We start from the raw sequence: 25,281 nt of genomic DNA, 5'->3' as shown, positions 1-25,281 counted from the left end.
CATCCAGCTAGTGAGTGAGAGCTGAAGCTTGAGTCCAGACTTTAAACTTCCAGGACAAAGATTTTGGCCTGTTTTCCATCTCCATGGAGTTAAACTTGGATATATATCCAGAACTTCAGTGACTTGACTCACACTTTGGATTTGTCCTTTACTGTCTGGTAATAGTGATTATTCTCATTCTGTCACAAGAGTTTTCCTCCTAGATTTACATATATATATCTGCAGCCTCCCAGAAACACAGACCATGTAAGAATTTTCTTTTTCTCTTTTTTAAAAGATTTTGATTGATTTTACAGAAAGAAGAGGGGGATTGTGGACAAGGAGTATCAACTCATAGTTGTTTCATTTTAGTTGTTCAGTTAACTGCTTACTGTATGTATCTTGACTGGACAAGCCCAGGGTTTTGAACTGATGACCTCACCGTTACAGGTCGATGCTCTATCTACTGCACCACCCTAGGCCAGGCTATATGTTTTCTTACACGCTCAGAAGATAGGAAGTACTTAAACTTCATATAAACATATGCACTATTAATTATCTGTTTATTAGTAATTTCTGGTGTTTTGGCTGGAAAGACTTGGAGGAGGATAATGGGGAGCACAGTTAAAAAGAAAAAAGTGTGAAGAAAAAAAAAGAGGCCTGACCTGTGGTGGCGCAGTGGATAAAGCGTCGACCTGGAAATGCTGAGGTCGCCGGTTCAAAACCCTGGGCTTGCCTGGTCAAGGCACATATAGGAGTTGATGCTTCCAGCTCCTCCCCCCCTTCTCTCTCTCTGTCTCTCCTCTCTCTCTCTCTCTCTCTGTCTCTCCCTCTCTTCTCTAAAATGAATTAAAAAAAATAAATAAAATAAATAAAATAAATAATAATAAAAAAAAGTGTGGAGACAAGCCTTTTATAACAAGGAAAGAGGATGGGAACATAAGATCACAAGGCCTGTCCTCATATATTTTTCTTATTAACTCTGCTCTAAAACCTCCTCCCTCAACAAATCTTTCTAGCCTACTGATCCTAGCTGCTCCCTTCCCCCACAGCCATAAAGGCTAGTCCACTTTATTTTGGAATTAACAGTAATCTGATGCTATGTCCCATAAATTGTTTTCCCATCAGATTTAAAGTTAGCTTCTCAAGAGCAGGAACTATCAGATTGTGGAAAGGTCATTGGATGAGAGTTGGGAGGAAAAAAACAAAACCTGGTGAGGGCTGAGCTTTAAATTTTCCTTGTGACTGTTTTTCAAGTTATTTGTCTACAGGTGTTCATAGTTGTATGCTACAGAAAGTAGGGTGTGGATTTTGTTGTTGTTTTAGATTTTAAAGAGAGGAGAAAGGGGTGGGGGATCGGAGCGGGGAGGATCAACTTGTAGTCGTTGCTTCTCACATGTGCCTTGACCAGGCAAGTCCGGGTTTCAAACTAGTGACCTCAGTATTTCAGGTCAATGCTCTATCCACTGCGCCACCACAGGTCAGTTGGGTGTGGGGTTTATTTTACAAGTAGTTTTTAATTTTTTAAAATTTGATTTAGAAAGAAACATCGATTTGTTGTTCCATTTATTCATGCATTCATCAGTTGATTCTTGGATGTGCCCTGACCAGGGGTCAAACCTGCCATCTTGGAGTATCAGGATGATGCTCTAACCAACTGAGCTACCCAGCCAGAGTTCCACTAGATTTTAGCTATAATAAATGTTTTGGTGAAATCTAGTATTCTGTTACTCTTTACCCAACCCTACCATGTCTCATGACAAGCTGTGAGATCTTGTAAGATCTTACTTCCAATAGCCATACCAAGCAACTGAATAAGGTCTCTATACTAAAACTGAATTTTAAAAATACCTGCTCTGGCCTGACCTGTGGTGGTGCAGTGGATAAAGCATTGACCTGGAATGCTGAGGTCACTAGTTCAAAACCCTGGGCTTGCCTAGTCAAGGCACATATGGGAGTTAATGCTTCCTGCTCCTCCCCTCTTCTCTCTCCTCTCCAAAATAAATTTAAAAAGTAAATAAAAATACCTGCTCTGGCCCTAGCTGATTACCTTAGTTGGTTAAAAGCATTGTCCCAAAACAACAAGGTTGCAGGTTCAATCCCTGGTCAGGGCACGTACAGGAAGCAACCAAAAAAATGTACAACTGAATGGAACAAGTGCTTCCTTTCCCCCTCCCCCCTCTTTGTCCCTCTAAAAATCAATAAAAATTAAGCCCTGGCTGGTTGGTTGGAGCATCAGAGTGCAGAGGTTGCCAGTTCCATGGCCAGGTCAGGGTATATAACAGGAGCAGCTTGATGTTCCTGTCTCTCTCACTACCTCTCTCAAAAACAAAACAAAACAAAAAAAATGCTCTAGGGTATGATGAAAATGTCAGTCTTCCTGGGATTCACAAAATGCAAGTCTTTCCTCATCTCAACCACATTAAACTAGCTACAGAGCTCAAACATAAGCCACAGATAAAGACTATCAAAGCTCTCAGATACTTAATAAATATATCTATCAAATTATTGTCCACATTTATCAAATTAGTTTCCAAGTTCTTCTCCAGTGCTATCAGACTTTCTTCTGAGTATGGTCACGTATCAACAGGAACAGCAACAGAAGAAAGGATTTGCTGCTGATTCAGAGTTTTGTATCCACTTTTTTTTTTTGGACAGAAACAGAGAGAGAGAGGGACAGACAGAAAGGGAGAGAAGTGAGAAGCATCAATTCTTCATTGCGGCATCTTAATTGTTCATTGATTGCGTTCTCGTAAGTGCCTTGACAGGGGGGCTACAGGAGAGCAAGTGACCCCTTGCTCATGCCAGCGACCATTGGGTTCAAGCCACTGATCATTGGGCTCAAGCCAGCAACCATGGAGTCATGTCTATGATCCCACACTCAATCCAGTAACCCTGTGCTCAAGCTGGATGAGCCTGCACTCAGGCTGGCAACTTCGGGGTTTTGAACCTGTGTCCTCTGAGCCCCAGTCCGATGCTCTATCCACTGCGCCACCGCCTGGTCAGGTTGCACCCACTATTACACCGCAGGCTTGGGGATTTCTTTCTTTTTCTTTTTTTAAATGCCTCATTTTATGTAAGTATGTATGTATGTATTTATATTGATTTTAGAGAGAGAGGAAAGGAAAGAAAGAGAAACTTTGTTGTTTCACTTATTTATGCATTCATTGGTTAATTCTTTTTTTTTTAATATTTTTAAATTTTATTTATTCATTTTAGAGAGGAGAGAGAGGGAGAGAGAGAGAGAGAGAGGAGAGAGAGAGAGAAGAGAGAGACAGGGGGAGGAGCTGGAAGCATCAACTCCCATATGTGCCTTGACCAGGCAAGCCCAGGGTTTCGAACCGGCAATCTCAGCATTTCCAGGTCGATGCTTTATCCACTGCGCCACCACAGGTCAGGCGATGCATTCATTGGTTAATTCTTGTATGTGCTAGATCAGGTATCAAACCCATAACCTTGGCATATGAGGACAGCACTCTAACCAAATAAAATAACCAGCCAGGGCTAGGCTTGGGAGTTTTTCAAAAAACAATTATTTATTTTAAAAAGTTTACTTTATTGGTTTTAGAGACAGAGGAAGGGAAAGAGTGTGAGAGAGAGACAAGAACATCCATATGGCCTGACCTGTGGTGGCGCAGTGGATAAAGCATCAACCTGGAAATGCTGAGGTTGCCGGTTTGAAACCCTGGGCTTGCCTGGTCAAGGCACATATGGGAGTTGATGCTTCCAGCTCCTCCCCCCTTCTCCCTCTCTGTCTCTCTCTCTCTCCTCTCTAAAAATGAATAAATAAAATAAAAAAATTATAAAATAAAATAAAATCCTATTTGTTTAATAAAAAAAAAAAAAGGACATCTATTTGTTCTTTTTTTTTTTCCATCCATCTGTTCTTGTATGTGCCCTGACCAGAGATCTAACTGTCAACCTCTGTATTTTAGGATGATGCTTTAACCAACTGAGCTATCCAGCCAGGGCTTACATTTATTTATTATTTTAGAGAGGAGAAAGGAGACAGACAGACAGACACACAGGAACATTGATTTGTTCCCATAGGTGCCCTGACCAAGGATCTAACTGGCAACCTCTGTGTTTCAGGATAACACTCCAACCAACCAAGTTGTCTGCTATCTGGCCAGGGCTAGGCTTGGGAATTTCTTAAAACTTCTAATAGTATTTTGTCTAGACCAAATCTGACATTTTCATTATCCTGATAAAAGATCAAGTCTTTGAGATAATTTTGCTGTTTAAATTGTGTAATAGGCCTGACCAGGTGGTGGCGCAGTGGATAGAGCGTCGGACTGAGATGCAGAGGACCCAGGTTCGAGACCCCGGGGTCACCAGCTTGAGTGCGGGCTCATCTGGTTTGAGCAAAGGCCCACCGGCTTGAACCCAGGGTTGCTGGTTACAGCGAGGGGTTGCTCGGTCTGCTGAAGGAGGGCACATATGAGAAAGCAATCAATGAACAACTAAGGTGTTGCAACACGCAATGAAAAACTAATGATTGATGCTTCTCATCTCTCCGTTCCTGTCTGTCCCTATCTGTCCCTCTCTCTGACTCTCTCTCTGTCTCTGTAAAAAAATTAAAAATAGCCTGACCTGTGGTGGCGCAGTGGATAAAGCATCGACCTGGAAATGCTGAGGTCGCCGGTTCGAAACCCTGGGCTTGCCTGGTCAAGGCACATATGGGAGTTGATGCTTCCAGCTCCTCCCCCCCTTCTCTCTCTCCTCTCTCTCTCCCTCTCTATCTCCTCTCTAAAAAAATGAATAAAAAATTAAAAAAAAAATTAAAAATAAATTGTGTAATAGTAAAAAAAAAAAGGGGTTTAGCCTGACCTGTGATGGCGCAGTGGATAAAGTGTTGACCTGGAACGCTGAGGTCACTGGTTCAAAACCCTGGGCTTGCCTGGTCAAGGCACATATAGGAGTTGATGCTTCCTGCTCCTTCCCCCTTCTCTCTCTCCTCTCTCTCTAAAAATGAATAAATTAAAAAAAAATTAAAAAAAAAAAAGGGGGTTTATGGGGCTGTGTATGAAGCCTGAGTTTTTGGAGGTGGTTCTTTTGCATGCTGATACTTTTTCTCTTTGTATTCAGTACTTAGGGGCTGTTTCTGTTTTAAAAAAATTTGGGGGGCAGGGAAGGATAGAGGGGGAGGGAGAGAGGGAGGGAGAGAGAGAGAGAGAGAGAAAGCATCAACTCGTTGCTTAACTTTAGTTGTGTGTTACTTGCTTCTCACATGTGCCTTGACCAGGGATCAGGTTGGCAACTTTGGGCTCAAGTCGAACCAACGACCCCTTACTCAAGCTGGTGAGCTCCTATTAATGATCCCAGGCACAAGCCAGCAATCCCATGCTCCAGCCAGCAACCTCTGGTTTTGAACCGGCAACCTCACTGTTCCGGGTCTACACTCTACCCACTGCACCACCACCAGTCAGGCTGTTTCTGTTAAAATTTGCTTGTCCATCTTGTAAGTAATACTCAAAGGTTATGTTAACTTGACCATTGTGCTTGGCACATAGTAGATGCTCAATAAATATTTGTGAATAAATGAACCTCTTCCATATCTCATTTTCCTCATTTACAAAAGCAGATAATAATGCCTATCAGCAACCTAAATATTGCTGGCAGAATCAAAGATTCTTGCAAAAATCACTGGATAACAATATTAGTTCCCCTTATTTCCGAGTCTAGAGCTATCACTCCACCGGGGAGGCCCAAAAAGAGTCCTTATTGAAAAAAAAAAGTCTTGCAATCTCCTGGAGAAGGCTCTGCCCACAATGATCCTCTAAACCCACAATGGAAAGAGTATGTTCACACCTTCAAGTTCAGAGAACCTCTGCTCCTTGCTGTTTTACTCATCAATCAAATAGCTGGGAAGGGAGAAAGCTGTCAGACTGTTCCAGGCATCACAGGAACCCAGCCTGTTTCAGGCAGCCCAACCACCTTAGAGGTAAGAATTAGGTTTATGAGTAGAGATCAATTTTGATAAAAATGAAAGTTACTGAAAGTAGGGACATTTGTGAAAATAGTGGCCTTTAATACTGAGAAAGACCATGCAGAGTGGCAGGATAGGACCAAACTTTCAGAGGGTAGTACTGAACCAGCCTCTCACTGGACCCTGAAACCTGATCCAGTAACAAAATAAATCAATTACTTATTTACAGTTATGTTTATCCTGAAAACTCAGAGCAGGTCTAAGGCCCAGGGCCATCTATCTTCCCTTTTCTCTTCCCTCTCTTCCTACCTCTCTCTCACCTTTTTTCACTTCCTCAATTCTTTTCCTTCTTGCTTCTTCCCTCTCTATTTTACCTCCTTTCCTTCTTTTCCTCTTCTCTCACTTTCCTTTTTTCTTCTCTATTTCCCCCCTTTTTTTCACCATCCACCATCTTTACCTCTCCAAGCCCCACCTGCTGTTCCTCCCCTCCACCCAGCCCCTCAGCCCGGCCTCCCTTCGGTTCAGCCTCCAGGCTTGGGGTAGGAGGCAGAAAGGGGCCCTCAGCCCAAGGAGCACTTGTTGGTGTTCTTTTTGTCACAAGGTTTCAGGTCAGTGCTGGAGAGCTTGTTGCTGTTTCCCTAGAGGCAGAAGGGCACATGGTGAGAATGGCTGGCTGGAGTCAGAGGCTATAAACTGTTTGAAGGGGAGCCACCCTCATGGGAAGTCTTAGTTTTGATCCCCTCCTCAGTTTTTACTCCCCTTACCTCCCACAACTGTACTTGGTGCAGCAGAACCAACTCACCGATCTCCGGCCTCCTGACTTGAGCAAGATGTCCCGGGCCAGGGAACTGAAAGCCTAGTGGGGAAAGCAGATTGGTCAGAACAGACTTGAGAAAAGAACAAGTGTATCTTCCAATAGTCCATCTCTTTTGGGGGTGAGGGTGAGGTGTGTCTCACCTCGTCCACATTCATACTGGATTTGGCACTAGTCTCAAAAAATCGGATTCCGTGCTCCTGAGCCAACTGTAGGGGATGAAGTGGGAAGAAGAGAGCTGAGTAGAGGGCAGCACCCTAGTCCTCTGCAATCCAACCTCATCTTGGCCCCCCCAGCCCAGTTCCAGAACATTACCTTGCCTGGTCTTTACCTTATTGGCCTGCTCCTTCTGTACCTTCCTCTTGGTCTCCATGTCACACTTGTTCCCCAGCAGGAGGCGCTCCACTCCCGCTGAGGCATTCTGGGATCAAAAGCATAAGACAAGAAAAGTTGGGTTCTGCTCATCTTCACAATCGACTTCATCTTCCAGGTTCCACCCAATTCCCCCATCTCTCTGCAAGGATCCTCACCTCTTTGATGCTCTTCATCCAGTTCTGAATATTCTCAAAGGATTTCTCATCTGTGATGTCATATACTAGAATAATTCCCTGGAGGATGGCAGGGTTCACAATGGGGCTTTGGACCATACTCCAGTTTAGGCTTCCCACTGCCCTCTAAGTGACCCTGAAATTTTTATCCATGAGTCAAATTACTAAGCCATGTGGGGCTGTCTACAACCCACTCTGTGCAACTCCCCATTTCCCCCTGCTTCTCTGTACTCATAAACCTCTATTTTATTGCCTCATGCCCTCATCTTGTCCTGACCCACACTTCGTACCATGGCTCCACGGTAATAGGCGGTAGTTATCGTCTTGAATCGCTCCTGGCCAGCTGTGTCCCTGAGGAGGTAGGATATTTCATGCCACAGAGGGAAGGGCTCTTCAAAGAGAGACTCCCCTCTGTCTCACCCGCTCCAGCTAAAAATTTATCTTTCACATGTTGGGGCTGAAAGGAATAGAATCAGGAAACAGTAAAGGGGCAAAGGGATGAAAGACAGTAGGGCTGATATTGAGAGATGGTAGAGGCCTAAGAAACAGGAACTCCTTGGTTTGCTGGACTAGTGGTGGCACAGTGGTTAGAGTGTTGACCTGGGACACTGAGGACCGAGGTTTGAAATCCCGAGGTCACCAGCTTGAGCACAGGCTCATGAGCTTGAGTGAGAGATCGTCGACATGACCCCATGGTTGCTGGCCTGAGCCCAAAGGTCGCTGGATTGAAGCCCCAGGTCACTGGCTTGAGCCCCTTGGTCAAGGTACGTATAAGAAGTAATCAATGAACAACTAAGGTGTCACAACTAGGAGTTGATGCTTCTCATCTCTCTCCCTTCAGGTCTGTCTCTGTCTCTTTCTCTCTCTGTTGCTGAACAAATATAAGAGAACTCTTAGGTTTATTCACTGGTTGCTTAACTCTGTGCCAAGCACTGTGTATGTATCATTTTATATATGTATGTCATTTTGTTTAATCTTCATTCTCCCCTTGTAAGACATATTTTATTGACCCTATTTTACAAAGGGGAAAATAGATTTGAGGAGGTTAAATAACCATGAAGGTCATTCTGTAACAGAACCAAAATTTGAATCAGTTTGTTCTTATCTATATTGCCTCCAATCTGCTTCATACCCTCAGGGTCTCCAGCTTCCTTGTGACAGTCAGGTCAAACCTTTACACTAGGCTTTCTGGGTTCTCCATAATTTAGAGAGAGCATTTATTTATTTATTTTTTATTTTTTTTACAGAGTATTTAGAATCTTTTTTTTATTTTTCTTTATTTTTTATTTTTATTTTTATTTTTACAGAGACAGAGAGTGAGTCAGAGAGAGGGATAGACAGGGACAGACAGACATGAACGGAGAGAGATGAGAAGTATCAATCATTAGTTTTTCGTTGCGCGTTGCAACACCTTAGTTGTTCATTGATTGCTTTCTCATATGTGCCTTGACCACAGGCCTTCAGCAGACTGAGTAACACCTTGCTGGAGCCAGCGACCTTGGGTTCAAGCTGGTGGGCTTTTGCTCAAATCAGATGAGCCCGCGCTCAAGCTGGTGACCATGGGGTCTCGAACCTGGGTCCTCTGCATCCCAGTCCGACGCTCTATCCACTGCGCCACCACCTGGTCAGGCTAGCATTTAGAATCCTAATTTGCTACTTTCCCTTTAACTGCTCAGAGCCAGTTTCCACATTATTGTTTTTATTTTTTGTTTAGTTCTTTGTTTTAGCAAGAAAGAGAGAGAGAGGGACAGAGAGATGAAAAGAATCAATTCTTCATGGCAGCACCTTAGATGTTCATTGATTACTTTCTCATACGTGCCTTGACCAGGGGTCTCCAGCCAAGCCAGTGACCCTGTGCTCAAGCCAGTGACGTTTAGGCTCAAGCCAGCAACCATGGGGTCATGTCAATGATACCATGCTCAAGTCAGCAAACTCACACTCAAGCTGGCAACCTTAGGGTTCCGAACATGGGTCCTCTGTGTCCCAAGCTAAAGCTCTATCCACTGCGCTAACTAACATCTTGTCAGGCTCCACATTATCGTTCAACAGGTATTTGTTGTCAAGCTCAGACAATGCTCTGGAGTCAGGAGAGACAAGAGAGTTATAAAAAAGCTAAAAATAGTTGAGCCAGCAGGAAGACATATGAAAGGACATTTGAGTGAGGTCGCAGAAATAATTAGAAGTTCTGGAAGGAGCAATGGGGAAAAAGAGAGGAAATGAAGCAAAATAGAAAGAAAAAGGCTGAGGGGTGGATGAGGAAGTCTAGTTAGGAGTCCTGGGGATTCACTCACCAGACTTGCAGTTTGATCTTCTTCCCCTCTATATCCACAGTGCGGATCTTGAAATCAATTCCTAGGAGTGGAGAGTGTACGTTGAAGTGAGACACACAGGTGTGAGCGTGTGCAAGTGTGGTGGGAGAGGCGTGCGTGAGCAGCAGCAGTGCCAGGAAGTCTGCAAGGGAGGCGCATGGGAAGCGGCCTTGCTGAAAGGGTAAAACTAGGGTAATTTCTTCAAAACTGTATTTGTTTAGCAAGCAGGTTGTTTGTACTTAGAGCTGATGAATTTTGTGGTGAAGGTGGTGAACCTTCTGCAGGGAGGCTAAAGGCCATTAAGGCTCCTCTTGGGTCCACTCAGCTGTGCCAGCTGACAACTGTCAATTCAGTATGTCTCCCACAAAATATTACTTTCAGATTCCTTTTCCTTTCTGTTTTCCTAGAACCCTCTACTCTCTGTACTCACCCACACTCCTGGCCTTACAAAGAGTGAGGAAAAAGATAGCTGATGCTGTCTGTGAACTAACTAGTAGGCCAGGCTTGGAACCAAGAACGTTTGAGGCTAAACAAGTTTCCTTCTGAAACTGAGCTAGGAAAAAGGGGCATTTTTCCTTCTCCTTTCTAACCAGAATTGTCTTGAGACTCTCCTTGTCTTATTTTCCCGGACCAGAGGAGATTAAGAAAGAGGAGAGAGGGGAGGAAGAGAGACACTGTTCTTAGTGGGAACTTGGACACCTCCCCCAAGCCTGTTGGGAGCCCTAGGGAGGAGGCTGAGTCACCAGGCTGACTCAGAGACCCCAAAAATCCCCTCATTCCCACCTTTTTCTCCAGGCTGACTGTACATTCAGGATCACAGTCCTTGGGCCCCCCTCTAGCACACCCAGCCACTGTTTCACCCTCCCTCCCATTAAGTTGAGGGGCAAGGAAACTAAGAAGTAGATAAGGGGATGCAATGGGAGAGTCTGAAACCAGTGGGACAGAAAGAGGCTCACAGAGTTGGGAGACAGATGTTCAGGGAGAGGGAATACAGGAAATGTGGAGTGTGTGTGGATCAAGAATTCTAGGTGGATGGGGGTGGGTAAGGAGGAGCTGAGAGGGAAACAGAGAGGGGTGCATGTGCATTTGAGGAGATGAGAAGAACAGTACCAAGAAAATGAGGGGCTGGCACAACCAAGGAGTTACCTGGAGGCTGCTGAGAGGTTAGAAGTTTGGGTACCACCCAGAGACATGTTATGGGGGATGGGTCTGAAAAAGAGATTGAGGAACTGGGTTTAGAAGCCTCACTCTAAGAGGACTGAAAAGTGGGGCCACCAGTAATCCGGGAGCCAGGGAAGAGGGTATGGGGGAATCGGGAGTCTGGGATATGGCCAGTGGGCTCACCGATAGTGGAGATGTAAGTGTTGTTAAAGTTGTCTTCTGCAAAGCGAATGATCAGACACGTCTTGCCCACCCCTGAGTCCCCGATCAGCAGCAACTTGAAGAGGTGGTCGTAGGCTTTGGCCATGGCGGACACTGAGGGAGCCGGGGGGAGGGGTGGGGAAGTACTAGGCACTGACTAGTAGGTAGGATTGGAGGGTTGGCAGACAGAGCCGCCGGTAGCCCAGGCCAGGAAGTTTTCCTCCCTCTCCGCCCAGGCTCCGGGAAAGAGAGGCGGCACTCCTGTGGCCCCACCCCCTGACCGCCCACCCCTTGCGGCTGTGCTAGGATGCCAGCCCCAGCCTTGGGTTCTCTGGCCTTTCCATTCACTGTATAAGCCGGCCGTTCTCCTTTGCTATTTCCTTGCTATCGTTCCCCTCTTTATCTTTTTTACCTCATTCGTCCAGTCTGGGGCCAGAGAGGCTGGGGTGAGAGAAAGTAGAGTTTTAACCAGGATAACCAGGGCAAAGAGGAATTTCAGAGGAATTGGGAGAAAGTTTTGGATGACGCTGGGAGTTGAAAAAGATTGGAGGCTTAATTTTAAAAGGGATATTAAAAAAAATCCTTCTGGGACAGTTATAGAATTCTGATGTTAGTGTTAACAAGTCCTTAGTTCTAGAATCCCAACTCCTTTTGAAAAAAAGCGGCATGCCCTGGAGTAGTTTATTTATTGAGTTAGTCTGCCTCCTGGTGGAACAGAGTGAGAATGAACATTAATTCTCCCCCGCGGACCGCACCCCGCCGTCACCTAGACTCATTCTGGGCTTCAATTGGGACAGTCTTCCTTCTGGGACTGTGTGTGTGTGATTTCTCTGATAAATCAGCTCAGAAGGACAGAGATTGGGACAACAAATATCTGGTCTCATTCTTCTGGCAAGGATCTTTACCACTGCCCTGAAACAGACACCCCAGTGAACTGGCTGTGAATGGGTAACCTTGGCAACCAGGAAACTGAAGTATGGAGAACATGGCTGTAAAGAAACAAGTTTATCTTTGCTTTTGGAATAAAATTATTCAGAATATATATTTTCTTTTCCGTGGGTCAGTAGAATCGTCTTTATATAGTGTACTGGTGTGAGAGGTGTTTTTTGTCATTTCACTTATCTTTTCCACTTTCTGTGCTTTTGTTTGTACCTTCTCGTAGTTCTTGCTTCTGGTTTGTGCCTTGACCAGGCAAGTCCACGGTTTTGAACCCAGGACCTCAGCACTCCTAGTCGACGCTTTATGCACTGTGCCACCGCTGGTTTGTTTGTTCCTTCTCATACAGAACTATTCAGTCCAAGCTATATCACAAACCTTGAGTCTTCTGTATTTCTCCTCACTGGCCAAACCATTGCACACTCCTTCTTAAAATTCTTTAAATTACTGTTTAATTTTCATGGATTGCTCTGATAAAAACCTATCAGTTCCTTTTCTTTTCATCTTATTTTGCCTGGACCTGGAATTCCCATTCCCCACGATTTATTATCCTTGCTCACCTCTCTAAAATGTACTTATGCTGGTGTATACTTGCTCCCACTGGAATCTCATCTCTGTAGTACTCTCCCCCTAGCTCTCAGAGATTTTATAACAATCCCGCCCTCTTTGTGGCAGGCTCATTCTGGCCTTGGGTTTTGTATTCACAAGCTCTTCCCTGAGTCTAGAATGCTTTCTTCCCAGATTGTTCCATGGTTAACTCCTTGTCTTTGAGATTTCAGCTTCCTTAGAAGTTTCACCAGCCCATCAGTAATGTGCTTAATGTGCTAGAACCAGTTCTTCTTTTCCAATAATTAAAAAAATTTTGACACTGGCCAGGTAGCCCAGTTGGTTGGAATGTTGTACCAACGTGCCAAGGTTGCGGTTCAATCCGAGTCAGGATACATACAAGAGTCAAACAATGACAGCATGAATGGGTGGAGCAGCAAATCGATGTTTTTCTTTGTCTTTCTCCCTTCCCTTCCTCTGGCTCTAAAATCAATTTTTAAAAGTATTTTTAAATAACTTCAGCCTGACTGGTGGTGGTGCAGTGGAAAGATCATCAGCCTGGGTCACTGAGGTCCCAAGTTTTGAAACCCCAAGGTCACCAGCTTGAGCGCAGGCTCATCCAGCTTGAGCTCGGGGTCACTGGCTTGAGCCCAAAGGTAGCTGGTTTGAAGCTCAAGGTCACTGGTTTAAGCTCACAGTTGCCGGCTTGAGCAAGGGGTCACTGGCTCAGCTAGAGCACCCCCCACCTAAAGCACATATGAGAATCAGTGAACTACTAAAGTGACACAACTACAAACTGTTGCTTCTCATCTCTCTCCCTTCCTGTGTGTGTGTTTCAAAAAAACCCACAAAAACTTAAAAATTATTTTCAATTTGATATACATACAGGAACCAGCTTTTCCTGGCTCATGAAAACAGACTGTGTATATCTCTATCAACTCTGTGTTTAATGATGTCACACTGGTATTTGGAAATCCCCCCAAGTTGGGAATACTTATTTATTTATTTATTTTTGCATTTTTCTGAAGCTGGAAACGGGGAGGCAGTCAGACAGATTCCTGCATGCACCCGACCGGAATCCACCCGGCATGCCCACCAGGGGGCGATGCTCAGCCCATCTGGGCCTCGCTCTGCCACGACCAGAGCCACTCTAGCGCCTGGGGCAGAGGCCACGGAGCCATCCCCAGCACCCGGGCCATGTTTTGCTCCAATGGAGCCTCGGCTGCGGGAGGGGAAGAGAGAGACAGAGAGGAAGGAGAGGGGGAGGGGTGGAGAAGCAGATGGGCGCTTCTCCTGTGTGCCCTGGCTGGGAATCAAACCTAGGGCTTCCGCACGCCAGGCCGACGCTCTACCACTGAGCCAACCAGCCAGGGCCTCAAGTTGGGAATATTTATATCACTGAAATTATCAAAGACAACAAATCAGGGCTCTTCCCCACAAAGTGACCTGTTATTAAACTTTCATTAGCACATCTCTGACAGAAATTCACATGCCCTGCCCTATACTTTTCCTTTGGAATTAACCAGATCCCCAAATGCCATTTGGGTCATTTGCCTTCCTCCTTTATGTCAAAAGGACATTCTAAATCTTTGATTGTTATTACAGAAGATGATGCTTCAGTCTTTATTTTTCCTCTCTTCTCCTTCCCTGCTTTGGGTGTAATTCCAAGATGAGAAATCTTGGAAAGGCATTGCTGGTGAAAATGCAAGGAAAAGGATGTAGGGATGCAAACTGGCACAACCTTTTTGGAAAGCATTTGAGTAGTACTTTGGAAAATTTAACTTCTCTGGCATCATTTTCCTTCTCTGTAAAATGTGGTTAATAATAGTATCAATCCGGTAAGAGTTGTTGTGAAGATTAACGTAAAGCAGTCAGAACAATGCATCTAGTCAGCACTATGTACAGTGTGTCCGTAAAGTCATGGTGCACTTTAGACCGGTCACAGGAAAGCAACAAAAGATGATAGAAATGTGAAATCTGCACCAAATAGAAGGAAAACCCTCCCAGTTTCTGTAGGATGATGTGGCAGCATGTGCGCATGCGCAGATGATGATGTAACATCATGTATACAGCGGAGCAGCCCACAGCCATGCCAGTCGAGATGTGGACGGTACAGAGGAAAGTTCAGTGTGTTCTGTGGCTTGCTAAATTCGAATCCATGACCAAAGTGCAACGTGAAGATTGGCGCCTTTATAATGAAGCGCCACCACATAGGAATAACATTACTCGGTGGGATAAGCAGTTGAAGGAAACCGGCAGTTTGGTGGAGAAACCCCGTTCTGGTAGGCCATCAGTCAGTGATGAGTCTGTAGAGGCTATACGGGATAGCTACCTAAGGAGCCCTAAAAAATCTGTGCGTGCGTGTGCTCAACAATTACACCTAAGCAAGACTACAGTTCATAAAGTGTTAAAGAAACGTCTCTGTTTTACGGGGTACAAGTTGCGGCTGTTGCACGCTATCAAACCGGCGGATAGACCCACATGATGCGCATTTGCTCCAGATATGCTTCATGAGATCGACAATGATGCAAGATTTTTGCAGAAGATTGTGTTTAGCGATGAAGTGATCTTCCATATCTGTGGACACGTTCATCGCCATAACGTCCGAATATGGGCTGCTGAACATCCTCAAGCCTACGTTGAGTATGAATGTAACACCCCTAAAGTGAACGTGTGGTGTGGCCTGATGCATGATAAGGTGATAGGCCCATTTTTTTTTGCGGAGCAGTCTGTGACAGGCAAAGTCCTGTCTTGACATGTTGGAATTGTATGCAGTGCCACAATTTCCAGAAGGTGTCATCTTTCAACAGGACGACGCTCCTCCACACTATGCCACCATTGTTCGTGAGTTTCTGGATAGAACATTCCCCCGGAGGTGGATAGGCAGGGGTTCTGTCAAGCCATGGCCACCACGATCCCAGGATCTGACGCCCTTAGACTTTTACTTTTGGGGTTATGTGAAGCAACATGTGTACATTGAACGTATCAACGACATTAATCACTTAAAACAGAGAATCACAGACGTTATTCACTGTTTTACCAGATGTCCTTACCAGATGTGTGTGGCAAGAACTTCACTATCGTTTGGATGTGTGTAGGGCAACAAATGGAGCTCACATCAAACTGCACTGAATAGGTATGAAACTGGGAGAGTTTTCCTTCTATTTGGTGCAGATTTCACATTTCAATCGTCTTTTGTTGCTTTCCTGTGACCGGTCAAAAGTGCACCATGACTTTATGGACACACTGTATTTGATGTAATTATTATTACAGGGAAGGATTGGAAGTTGACAAAAAATTTAATAATTCTAGGAGTAGGTTGGGAATGAGGGAAATATGAACACTAAAAACTTCACCTTTCTATATTTACATTTCTGAATTGTTTAAAAAGGACAAACTAAACCAACTGAAAAACAATAAAGAAATTTAAGAAGTCCAGATATGGCTCCATCTGGTTATTTCCCTCAGAAGTACCCATTTATGCCTGACCTGTGGTGGCGCAGTGGATAGAGTGTCGACCTGGAAACGCTGAGGTTGCCGGTTCAAAACCCTGGGCTTGCCTGGTCAAGGCACATATGGGAGTTGATGCTTCCTGCTCCTCCCCCCTTCTCTCTCTCTCTCTCTCCCCTCTCTATAATGAATAAATAAAGTCTAAAAAAAAAAAAAAAAAAAAGAAGTACCTATTTATTAGGTCAGCGGTTCTCAAAGTGTGCACCATGGCGCACTGGTGCGCCCTAGAAGATTTCCAGGTGGCCCTATGGTGTTTCAGAGAAATATGTGCCTGTTGGGGACCAAAAAACCAACAGAGTTTTTGGAGTTTAGATTTTTGGGGGACAGAGGTGTGGGGAATTGGCTGTAAGCTGACAGTCTGCCCAACCCCCATCTCACTTGCCTGATTAGGTTGCAAAAGGCTGTTAAGCTGTGGTGCTGGATTGTTTACACTACCCCCATGTTCCCTGGAAAGACTGGAGGCAAGTTTCTTCTATCCTTTGTTTGGTGTAAAGTTAAGATGATAAGTATGGTGGGGTTTTCTGCACTCAACACAATTAAGAGTAAAAAGAGAGGAATTCTTCAATATATTGACGAGGAAATGAGAGTTTGCCTTTCAAATATGTATATGCCCAAACACAGAAGAAATCGCTAGAACACATCAGGCTCATGTTTCTCATAAACACAGAATGAAAAAACTTAACACATTTGCGCCAGGACCTGCCAAATTTACTAAATCTTACTAAGGATGTATCTATATATATAAAAAGATACCTTTTTTTGTCATTCAAAAATTTTTTTAACCCCTCTTTATTACGAATTCTAAAAAGCATAACAAAAAATGTAACATAAAAATGTTTTTAATGTCAGAATAAATTTAATTTTGTATTTATTTCATTTACCATAAAAGCACGCTTGGATTTTATATTTTTTTCTTTAATATTTGACTTAATTATTATAACATATTTCTCAGAAATTTGTATATAATGCGCCTACAATTATTTGTAGGATTTTAAATGCGCCCTGACTTCAAAAAGTTTGAGAACCATTGTATTCTCCAATTGTCAAAGTGTAGCACCAAATTTTAAAAGCGTCCATTTATCTTTTGATACAGATCAAACGCTCACCTTTTTCTGAGCGCAAGCTAACTCCCGCAGCATGCCGACACATCTGTGTCACCACCACAGACCTCCCGAAAATGGCAGCGCTCTCCTCGCCACCCCACACACAGAACCGGAGAGACGGACCTTCCCAACATGGCGTCCGCTGGGCCTAGGCGTCACTTCCTGCGGGATGGCAAATATAAGGAGCAGGAATTCCGCTTTCGCTCCTTTCCGGCGGTGACGACCCTCCCACGACAAAATGCCTGTGAGTTCCTTGGTGCAGGTTTCCGCAAAGATCTCGCTCTTTTCCCCGCACGCTCCCCTCACTCTTTTTCCGGATCGTAGAGTGCTCTCATTTGCCACCCGCATTTCGAAGACACGAGTACAGGGACCGCACAGTCCCGCGGGGCCCCCTGCATAGACGGGAGCCGAGAGGAGATAAGATGGCGACCCAGCTGCGCAGACACCAGGGCCGGCGAGGGGCGAGCTCTCCCCGGTGTGTGGCAGTGGGGGTTGGTTTCTAAATCTCTACATTTCTACCTCTCTTAGCTTGCTAAGGACCTCCTTCATCCCTCTCCAGAAGAGGAGAAGAGGAAACACAAGAAGAAGCGCCTGGTGCAGAGCCCCAATTCCTACTTCATGGATGTGAAGTGCCCAGGTGAGGAGATAGTTTGCAGTAGTCAGGAAGGCGCTGGATCCGGGAATTGGAAAAAGGTGTAGTGTGAGCTATGTTGTATCCCTGAAGCAGCCCCTATGTTTAAAATTTCGGTTGTACGAGATGTGTAAAATTTTGTGCTTTTGGAGGACCTAACTTTTCGTTGAGAAACAGGGGTGATGTGTTGGGCTTCTGCCTTATTATAATTCTGGTTATTATAAGGTGACCAAGTGTCCTCCTTTAGGGAGGACAGCCCTTTTTAAGTTCCGTCCTCCCTTGAAAAGTGACCTTCTACATGTCCTTTTTGATACTGGAAGACTAATCTGTCAGTGTCCGTATTCAATCGATGCAGAGTCGATCCATTGCGTATGATGTGACATGTTTGTATCTAAATGAGCACTTTTTTCCTACAGTTATTAAAAATTAATAGGCATGTAAGCATAATTACAACAAAATATTACAGATGTTCTTATGCATTTATCACATTATAGTGTATTGTTGCAATGAATAAAATGTTTTTTATTTACGATACTGTTTTCTTCTATTTATTTTTGTCTTCTTTTTTATTGTAAAATGTTGGTCACCTTATTATTTTATGTACTTGTACCTGGAGGCAAGGGGTGGGTGTGTTGGTCTATTACTGACAGTCTTCCTCCCAAGTCAAGGAGTCTCTATTTTTTGATCTCGAATAATTGTTGGTTTCACTTCTTCCCCTTTCAGGATGGTAGTCACACATTAACCAAAAATTTCAGAGTTGGGGGCAAGTATTCCAGATTGCTTCTGAGCTGGCTTTAATGTATACCTAGAGCCAGGAAATGGAGTTTAGAATAGGATAGTAAATTGCAAAAGTTTAAATAACATGCATGTTTTAACAATCCATGATAGCATATGTGTAAGTGAAGATAAACATGGGGAAAATATAATCCCTTGATGTTTTTTCCAGGATGCTATAAAATCACTACCGTCTTTAGCCATGCACAAACAGTAGTTTTGTGTGTTGGCTGCTCCACTGTCCTCTGTCAGCCTACAGGTGGAAAAGCAAGGCTTACAGAAGGTAAACGATTTAACAAATGGAATTTCGGTTTTGAGTCGTATAGTGAGAGAAGAATCATATGTAATGTAAATTTTCAGAATCTTTTGAAGACGGTGGGATTTGATAGTCTTTTTCCCAAAAGTATTACCAGAAACAGCATATTTTCTTAATCTTAAAACATGACTGTCTAAAGCTGGGCTGAATGGGTGTGATAAAAGGGGCTTTATATGAGTGGGAGCAGATGTTTAAAAAAGCCGTAGCGTTTCTGTTGGACGATCATCAGGCATCAGTTTGCTCTGTGTGGGCCAGAGTAAGGAGGCTACTGTCAGTTAACTTTTGAACCTTTTTCTTCCAGGATGCTCCTTCAGAAGGAAGCAGCACTAAAAGCACCCCAAATCAAGATGAGTGGGGAGCCATCCCAATAAAGACATTTTGGATACAGCCTGTTTATTGTCTTGTTTTAATGCTAGGAAGTAATTACCTCAAGTATTCAGGGCAACCAAAATGCACTGCTAGTCATTTGGAACAAGTAAGTAGCCAAGTACTTAAAAAATCCATTTGGGACATCTCTATCTGCCTAGGCTCTTTGAGTCTTCAGAGCATGATTTAAGAAATGTGGTATACCACATAAATGAGGTATTTACTTTCACTTAGAACAAGAACTGACAATTGATCTTAGAAACAATCCGGCACACTAATGCAAAACAGCTCAGGATCCTTTATTTACTGTTCTCAGAAGCCTTGTTTGGAGGCTTACAAATAAAGGAGTTGTTGCTAGGTGGCTCCTGGTGGCCAAGGGCTAGAAATTTCCAGTCTGCTACAGTTGAGACTTGTCCAAGTGGATGCTAGTGCCGTATACTCCATAGCCAGTGTTGTAGCCGCCTCTGGACTGGTGGGGCTTGTGGACTCATGAAGGGAGGGGGAAAACGTGTGGAGGTATAAGAACCTAGAAATAAATGGGGAAAGGAAATAGTTGAAAGATAAATAAAACAGTATTTTGAGATTTGAAGAAGATAAGGATGGTGATTACCTGGCTGTGGTGTTCCTCCAGTTGGTACGTAAACAACTGGGACTGTCTGTAGCCTGTTCAGGAAGGCATTGTATGCTGGAATAAGAACAGGGAGACAGCAATAAAGCAGATCTGTTTTCTTGGGGGGGGGGGGCGCAGTAATAACTTCAAATTAATAGTAATTAGGATGCTTTTATTCAATTATTTTCAGAGATACTTAAGTACAACTTATGTCCAAAAGATGGAAAGTGCATATGTAGACAAAATGATGTGTGTAGTGTTGCTAAAGTGATTCTAACTATGAATGTGAGCAAAACTAGCCATTAACTTAAGGTTTAGCTTCTACTGATTTCTACTGAACAGAATTTATTTTCCATGACCAACTTATGGCAGGATCTTGAATCCACCTGGTGACTAAGGTTAGAGAGGTCAAATTGGTTTCAAATGCTTGTTTCAAATTAGATTTGCTAAACAACTAATTTTCTTTCTTTTTTTTAATGTTTATTAACTTCAGAGAGGAAGGGAGACAGGAACATCGATCTGTTCCTGTATGTGCCTTGACTGGGGATTGAACTGCCAACCTCTGCATTTTGGGAGGATGCTCTAACCAACCAAGCTATCTGGCTAGGGCAACAACTAATTTTCATCCTTACTTAATTTGTGAAATATAAAGGCAGTTTCCAAGTCAAAACACAATGGTGCTGAACATAGGACTCCTTACCTAAAAAGATGAAAGCTGTTGATGCCAATGCTGCAAAGAGGGTAAGGAGGTGGATCTGGTAAGAACTCACGAACTTTTTGAGGACACCTGAATCTTCACATTGGTCTATATGTTGGCCAGAACAAAAGAAGAAAACAGTTACTTAATTACACACTTAGGGCAGATGCTGCATTTAAAACCTTATGTGGTCACAGGAATTGATAGCAGAAGCGCATAAAACCTAGTCCTCTGGCGAATTGTTTTGCTTCTTACCAAAGTATAGAGTTGAACTATATTTTGCTTCATCTTTTGGTCTTTTCCTATATCTAAAGTAATAAACTCCAATTCTTGAGCCACTTCCTCTCAGCTTACAAAAGAATAAAACTTCTGCCATTTGCCTGACCTGTGGTGGAACAGTGGATACAGTGTCAACCTGGAATGCTGAGGTTGCCAGTTTAAAACCCTGGGCTAGCCTGACCAGGCAGTGGAGCAATGGATAGAGAATCAGACTGGGATGTGGAGGACCCAGGTTCAATACCCCGAGGTGACCAGCTTGAGCCCAAGGTCGCTGGCTCGAGCAAGGGGTCACTCCGTCTGCTGTAGCGCCCCCCCCCTCTGTCAAGGCACATAAGATAAATCAATGAACAACTAAGGAACCACAACGAAGAATTGATATTTCTCATCTCCCTTCCTGTCTGTCCCTTTCTCTGCCTCTCCCACAAAATAAATAAAATTTAAAACCCTGGGCTTGCTCAGTGAAGGCATATATGAGAAGCAACGATGAGTTGATGCTTCCCTTCCCCATTTTCTCTTTCCACTCTAAAATCAATAAATAAAATCTTAAAAAATAAAACTGCCATTCGTGCCCTGGCTGGGTAACAAGCTCGTTTGGTTAGGGCAGCATCCCCCATACACCAAGGTTGCAGGTTTGATCACCAGTCATGACACAAAGAAAACCAATGAATGCATAAATAAGTGGGACAACAAATTAATGTTTCTTTTATCTCTGATAAAATCAAAATAAGTTTTTAATTAAAATAAGTACATTTTAAAAAACTTTGAAAAGGGCTGTTACCTTTCCTGTGCACTTTAACTCCAGTTGACATGCTTCCCTTCACTAAATTAGTGGTAATCTACAGTGGTGGTTTTTTAATTCTAATCCCTTTAACAGGAAACAATTTTTTAGATCCTAATGACCTTAAATCCAAAGACCCCTTATCCTTTTTTTCCCCCCACGTGACAGAGAAGGACAGACAGACAGGAAGGGGGAGAGATGAGAAGCATTCATTGTGGCACCTTAATTGCTCACTGATTGCCTGCTCATGTTTGACTTGGGGTGGGGGGCTACAGTAGAGTGAGTGACCCCTTGCTCAAGCCAGTGACCTCGGAGTTTCAAACCAGGTCCTCTGTATCCCAGTCCAGTGCACTATCCACTGTGCCACCATATGGTCAGGCAAACTTTTTTTAAAATTTATTTTAAAAAAAATATTTTTAAAAGATTTTATTCATTTTAGAGAGAAGAAGGGGAGGAGCAGGGAGTATCAACTCCCATATGTACCTTGACCAGGCAAGCCCAGGGTTTTGAACTTGTGACCTCAGTATTCCAGGTCAGTGCTCTATCCACTGCACCACCACAGGTCAGATGGTTCTTTGTCTTTAACATATTTATCCATAACTGTTCTTGTCTTACCCAAACTTGGCATCATTTCTAAACTGAAGTCTCATTTCTAGGGTTTGCCCTTTGCTTGCTGCAAAAAGATTTGCTAAATGAATACTTTTAAAGAAAATTAAAAAAAACATTTATCAAGAGGTTTAAAACTAATGAAGCTGACAGACATGTTAAATTTGCATGGCTACTCTTAACACTAAATATCACTAGTGATAAAAAAGCTACCTGAGGATTGTCTTTAGAATGGCTTGGGAAACTAATCCATGTCCCAGCTAGTTGGAGTAATTTTGTTGTTGTTTTTGTTTTAATTTTTTTACAGGGACAGAGAGAGAGAGAGTCAGATAGAGGAATAGATAGGGACAGACAGACAGGAACGGAGAGAGATGAGAAGCATCAATCATTAGTTTTTTGTTGTGACACCGTAGTTGTTCATTGATTGCTTTCTCATATGTGCCATGACCGCGGGCCTTCAGCAGACTGAGTAACCCCCTGCTCGAGCCAGTGACCTTGGGTCCATGCTAGTGAGCTTTTTGCTCAAGCCAGATGAGCCCGTGCTCAAGCTGGCAACCCCGGGGTCTCGAACCTGGGTCCTTCCGCATCCCAGTCTGATGCTCTATTCAGTGCGCCATTGCCTGGTCAGGCTGGAGTAATTTTGGTCAAGTGGCTGAATGTTTTCCATTAACTCGGGTCGGGAACCTTTTTGGCTGAGAAAGCCATGAACGCCACATATTTTAAAATGTAATTCCGTGAGCCATACAACGACCCGTGTACCTTACACATTATCCAATAAAAATTTGGTGGTGTCCTGGAGGACAGCTGTGATTGGCTCCAGCCACCCACAACCATGAACATGAGCAGTAGGAAATGAATGTATTGTAATACATGAGAATGCTTTATATTTTTAACGTTATTATCTTTTTTATTAAAGATTTGTCTGCGAGCCAGATGCAGCCATCAAAATAGCCACATCTGGCTCATGAGCCATAGGTTCCTGACCCCTGCATTAACTAAATTGTAATATTCAATACATTGTTTTCTTTCCTCCTCTAGTTTAAAAATAGGAGCCCCCATTGCTCACCTGCACCAGATTTCTTAATAGCTCTCACTAGAACAGCTTCACTTTGTCTGGTGAGCACGCAGGAAATATTGATGAAAACCGGTGATGTCATCTGCTGAAGGGAAGTGAAGTTGACTACTCTTATGGGGTAGATAGCGAGTCCAGGTGGGAGGGAAGAGTGACTGTGGCCAGAGACTACTAGCACTGGTGAGCTGGGGAAGACCTTTGAGAAAGAGAAAATGGGACTTGTTTGAAAAAAAAGTCAGTTTCATATCGTACATTCCAATCTTCCGGATACACAGTAAGACACCTGAATTTCTAGTTCTGGCTAACTGACATTTTTTCACACTTTATTTTATTTTTCTACAGAGAGAGAGTCAGAGAGAGGGATAGATAGGGACAAACAGACAGGAACGGAGAGAGATGAGAAGCATTAGTCATCAGTTTTTTGTTGTGGCACTTTAGTTGTTCATTGATTGCTCTCTTATATGTGCCTTGACCGTGGGGCTACAGCAGACCAAGCAACCCCCTGTTCAAGGCAGAGACCTTGGGTCCAAGCTGGTGAGCTTTGCTCAAACCAGATGAGCCCGCGCTCAAGCTGGCAACCTCGGGGTCTTGAACCTTGGTCCTCCGCATCCCAGTCTAACGCTCTATCCACTGCGCCACTGCCTGGTCAGGCTTTTTCACACTTTAATGTGTTGAATGATAAGGGGAAAAAGTGATCTGTGAGACCATGATAGCTTTCAGAAAAGATTTAAACTAGAATTCTAAAGATTGATAGCATTGGTGTTAACTTCCAGCTAATGACCTAGATTTTGGACTCTGGGAGTCCCCCTGACATTGTGAAAGGATAGATTTTTTTTTTCTTCATCCTGTTTAAGAATTTCATATGGTGAGTTTTATCAAATCACTTAGAAACTATTCCCTTACCGTTAGATTGGGCATCAAAATTTTTTTCTTTTAAGAGTTTTTAAAATTAATTGAATTTATTGAAATGACATTGGTTCACAAAACCATACAGATTTCAAAAGTAAAAAATAAAACACCATCTGCACACCACATGCTGCTCCCTCTGCCCCAAGTAGTCTCTTTCCGTCCCCTCCCCTCTACCTGCCTCCACCCAGCCACACGCTCCTTTCCCTCTGGCAATTGCCACATTGTCAGTGTCTGTGTTATGTATATATTTTCTGGCTAGTCCCTTCACCTTATTTCATCTAGTTCCCCACTCCCCTCCCCTCTGACAGCTGTAGGTCTGTTCCATGTATCCATGCCTTTGTTTCTATTTTGTTCATCGGTTTATTTTGTTTATTAGATTCTACATATTTTTTCAAAACTAAGCTGTTTTGGTCCAATTCTCAACATACCTCTAGCTTCTCAAGAACTTTGTCTACTCCTAGTACTCTTATCTCTCCGATGTCTTCTTTGTGGCTAAGAACCAATTCTGACTGGTTGATGTAAAAGGCTGGGATGAAAGGAATGAGGATTTTTTGCATTTCATTCCTGCTATGTTCACTGAAGAGTGTGGCCCACGCATAGACTGAGGTGTCAGCCGTACTGAGGACCTGGAGCAGCTTCTCTGTCTGGGGTCGAACCTTGATTAGGCAGACATAAACCCCTGAAGAAAAGAGGGAAAACTGAGCAGGAATGTTCAGAGGTTCTATTGAGCCAAACTGATTAGGATAGGAAGTTAAAATGGTGACATGTAAATTCAAAAGAAAATGTAAATTTCCCACCCAGCAAACCCCTTATTGGGCAATGCTCTGCCCATCTGGGGCCATTGCTCCATTGCTCAGCAATTGAGCTATTTTAGCGCCTGAGGCAAGGTCATGGAGCCATCCTCAGTGCCTGGGGCCAACCTGCTCCAACTGAGTGTGGGATGGGAAGAGAGAGAGAGAAAGGAGAGGGGGCGGTGTGGAGAAGCAGATAGCCACTTCTCCTGTGTGCCCTCACTGGGAATTGAACCGGGACATCCATATACTGGGCTGACACTACCATTGAGCAAACTGGCCAAGGTCTCAACAAACATTCAAACACTGTGCTATTTGCTGGGAATAAAAGATGAATGAGATGTAAGCCAAACCATCACAGAGGTAACAGGGACTAAAGAAAATAGTAAATTATAATAGAAAAGCATTTTCTATTG

The 25,281-nt window shown here is 43.6% G+C and overlaps 3 protein-coding genes across 5 annotated transcripts in view; 1 reads left to right on the top strand and 2 right to left on the bottom strand.

The window, feature by feature from the left end:
• Positions 1–5,989: 5,989 nt before the first annotated feature.
• RAB13 (RAB13, member RAS oncogene family) lies at positions 5,990–11,176 on the bottom strand. Of its 2 annotated transcripts, XM_066362422.1 has the most exons (9): positions 10,924–11,176; positions 10,726–10,788; positions 9,562–9,622; positions 7,561–7,621; positions 7,253–7,330; positions 7,054–7,143; positions 6,866–6,931; positions 6,711–6,764; positions 5,990–6,546 (listed from the first exon to the last, which is right to left on the bottom strand). In XM_066362422.1, the coding sequence occupies exons 1-9, from the start codon at positions 11,045–11,047 to the stop codon at positions 6,469–6,471; spliced, it is 675 nt and encodes a 224-aa protein (XP_066218519.1). In that variant the 5' UTR covers positions 11,048–11,176; the 3' UTR covers positions 5,990–6,468. The 2 variants fall into 2 exon arrangements, with proteins under 2 accessions (XP_066218519.1, XP_066218520.1); XM_066362423.1 differs by lacking the exon at positions 10,726–10,788.
• Positions 11,177–17,150: 5,974 nt separating this feature from the next.
• RPS27 (ribosomal protein S27) lies at positions 17,151–19,144 on the top strand. Its single transcript, XM_066362421.1, has 4 exons — positions 17,151–17,280; positions 17,565–17,673; positions 18,614–18,724; positions 19,059–19,144. Exons 1-4 carry the CDS (start codon positions 17,275–17,277, stop codon positions 19,085–19,087), a joined length of 255 nt encoding a protein of 84 aa, XP_066218518.1. The 5' UTR covers positions 17,151–17,274; the 3' UTR covers positions 19,088–19,144.
• A 404-nt stretch (positions 19,145–19,548) lies between these two features.
• Positions 19,549–25,281, bottom strand: part of NUP210L (nucleoporin 210 like) — a 146,830-nt gene continuing 141,097 nt past the window's right edge. The window contains exons 36-40 of one of the 2 annotated variants that reach the window (XM_066362390.1): positions 24,503–24,753; positions 23,160–23,361; positions 20,434–20,538; positions 19,734–19,808; positions 19,549–19,649 (exon numbers count right to left, since the gene is read on the bottom strand). In XM_066362390.1, coding sequence (XP_066218487.1) covers positions 19,549–19,649; positions 19,734–19,808; positions 20,434–20,538; positions 23,160–23,361; positions 24,503–24,753 — 734 coding nt within the window. The remainder of the gene's footprint in view (positions 19,650–19,733; positions 19,809–20,433; positions 20,539–23,159; positions 23,362–24,502; positions 24,754–25,281) is intronic. The other variant, XM_066362391.1, reaches the window with a different exon arrangement.

Source organism: Saccopteryx leptura, chromosome 2, assembly GCF_036850995.1.
Source record: "Saccopteryx leptura isolate mSacLep1 chromosome 2, mSacLep1_pri_phased_curated, whole genome shotgun sequence".
In the NCBI taxonomy this organism is placed as follows: domain Eukaryota; kingdom Metazoa; phylum Chordata; class Mammalia; order Chiroptera; family Emballonuridae; genus Saccopteryx; species Saccopteryx leptura.
This window is presented reverse-complemented; position numbering and strand designations above follow the sequence as displayed.

Bases quoted from the DNA above. Each gene is read 5' to 3' on its own strand.
- RPS27 (XM_066362421.1), top strand. The intron at 17,674-18,613 runs GTGAGGAGATAG...TGTTTTTTCCAG, and splicing joins CATGGATGTGAAGTGCCCAG to GATGCTATAAAATCACTACC. The intron at 18,725-19,058 runs GTAAACGATTTA...TTTTTCTTCCAG, and splicing joins AAAAGCAAGGCTTACAGAAG to GATGCTCCTTCAGAAGGAAG.
- RAB13 (XM_066362422.1), bottom strand. From the start codon at position 11,047: ATGGCCAAAGCCTACGACCACCTCTTCAAGTTGCTGCTGATCGGGGAC. The intron at 10,789-10,923 runs GTGAGCCCACTG...TCTCTTTTTCAG, and splicing joins CACTTACATCTCCACTATCG to ACCCATCCCCCATAACATGT. The intron at 7,622-9,561 runs GTGAGTGAATCC...CTACCTCCTCAG, and splicing joins AAGATCAAACTGCAAGTCTG to GGACACAGCTGGCCAGGAGC.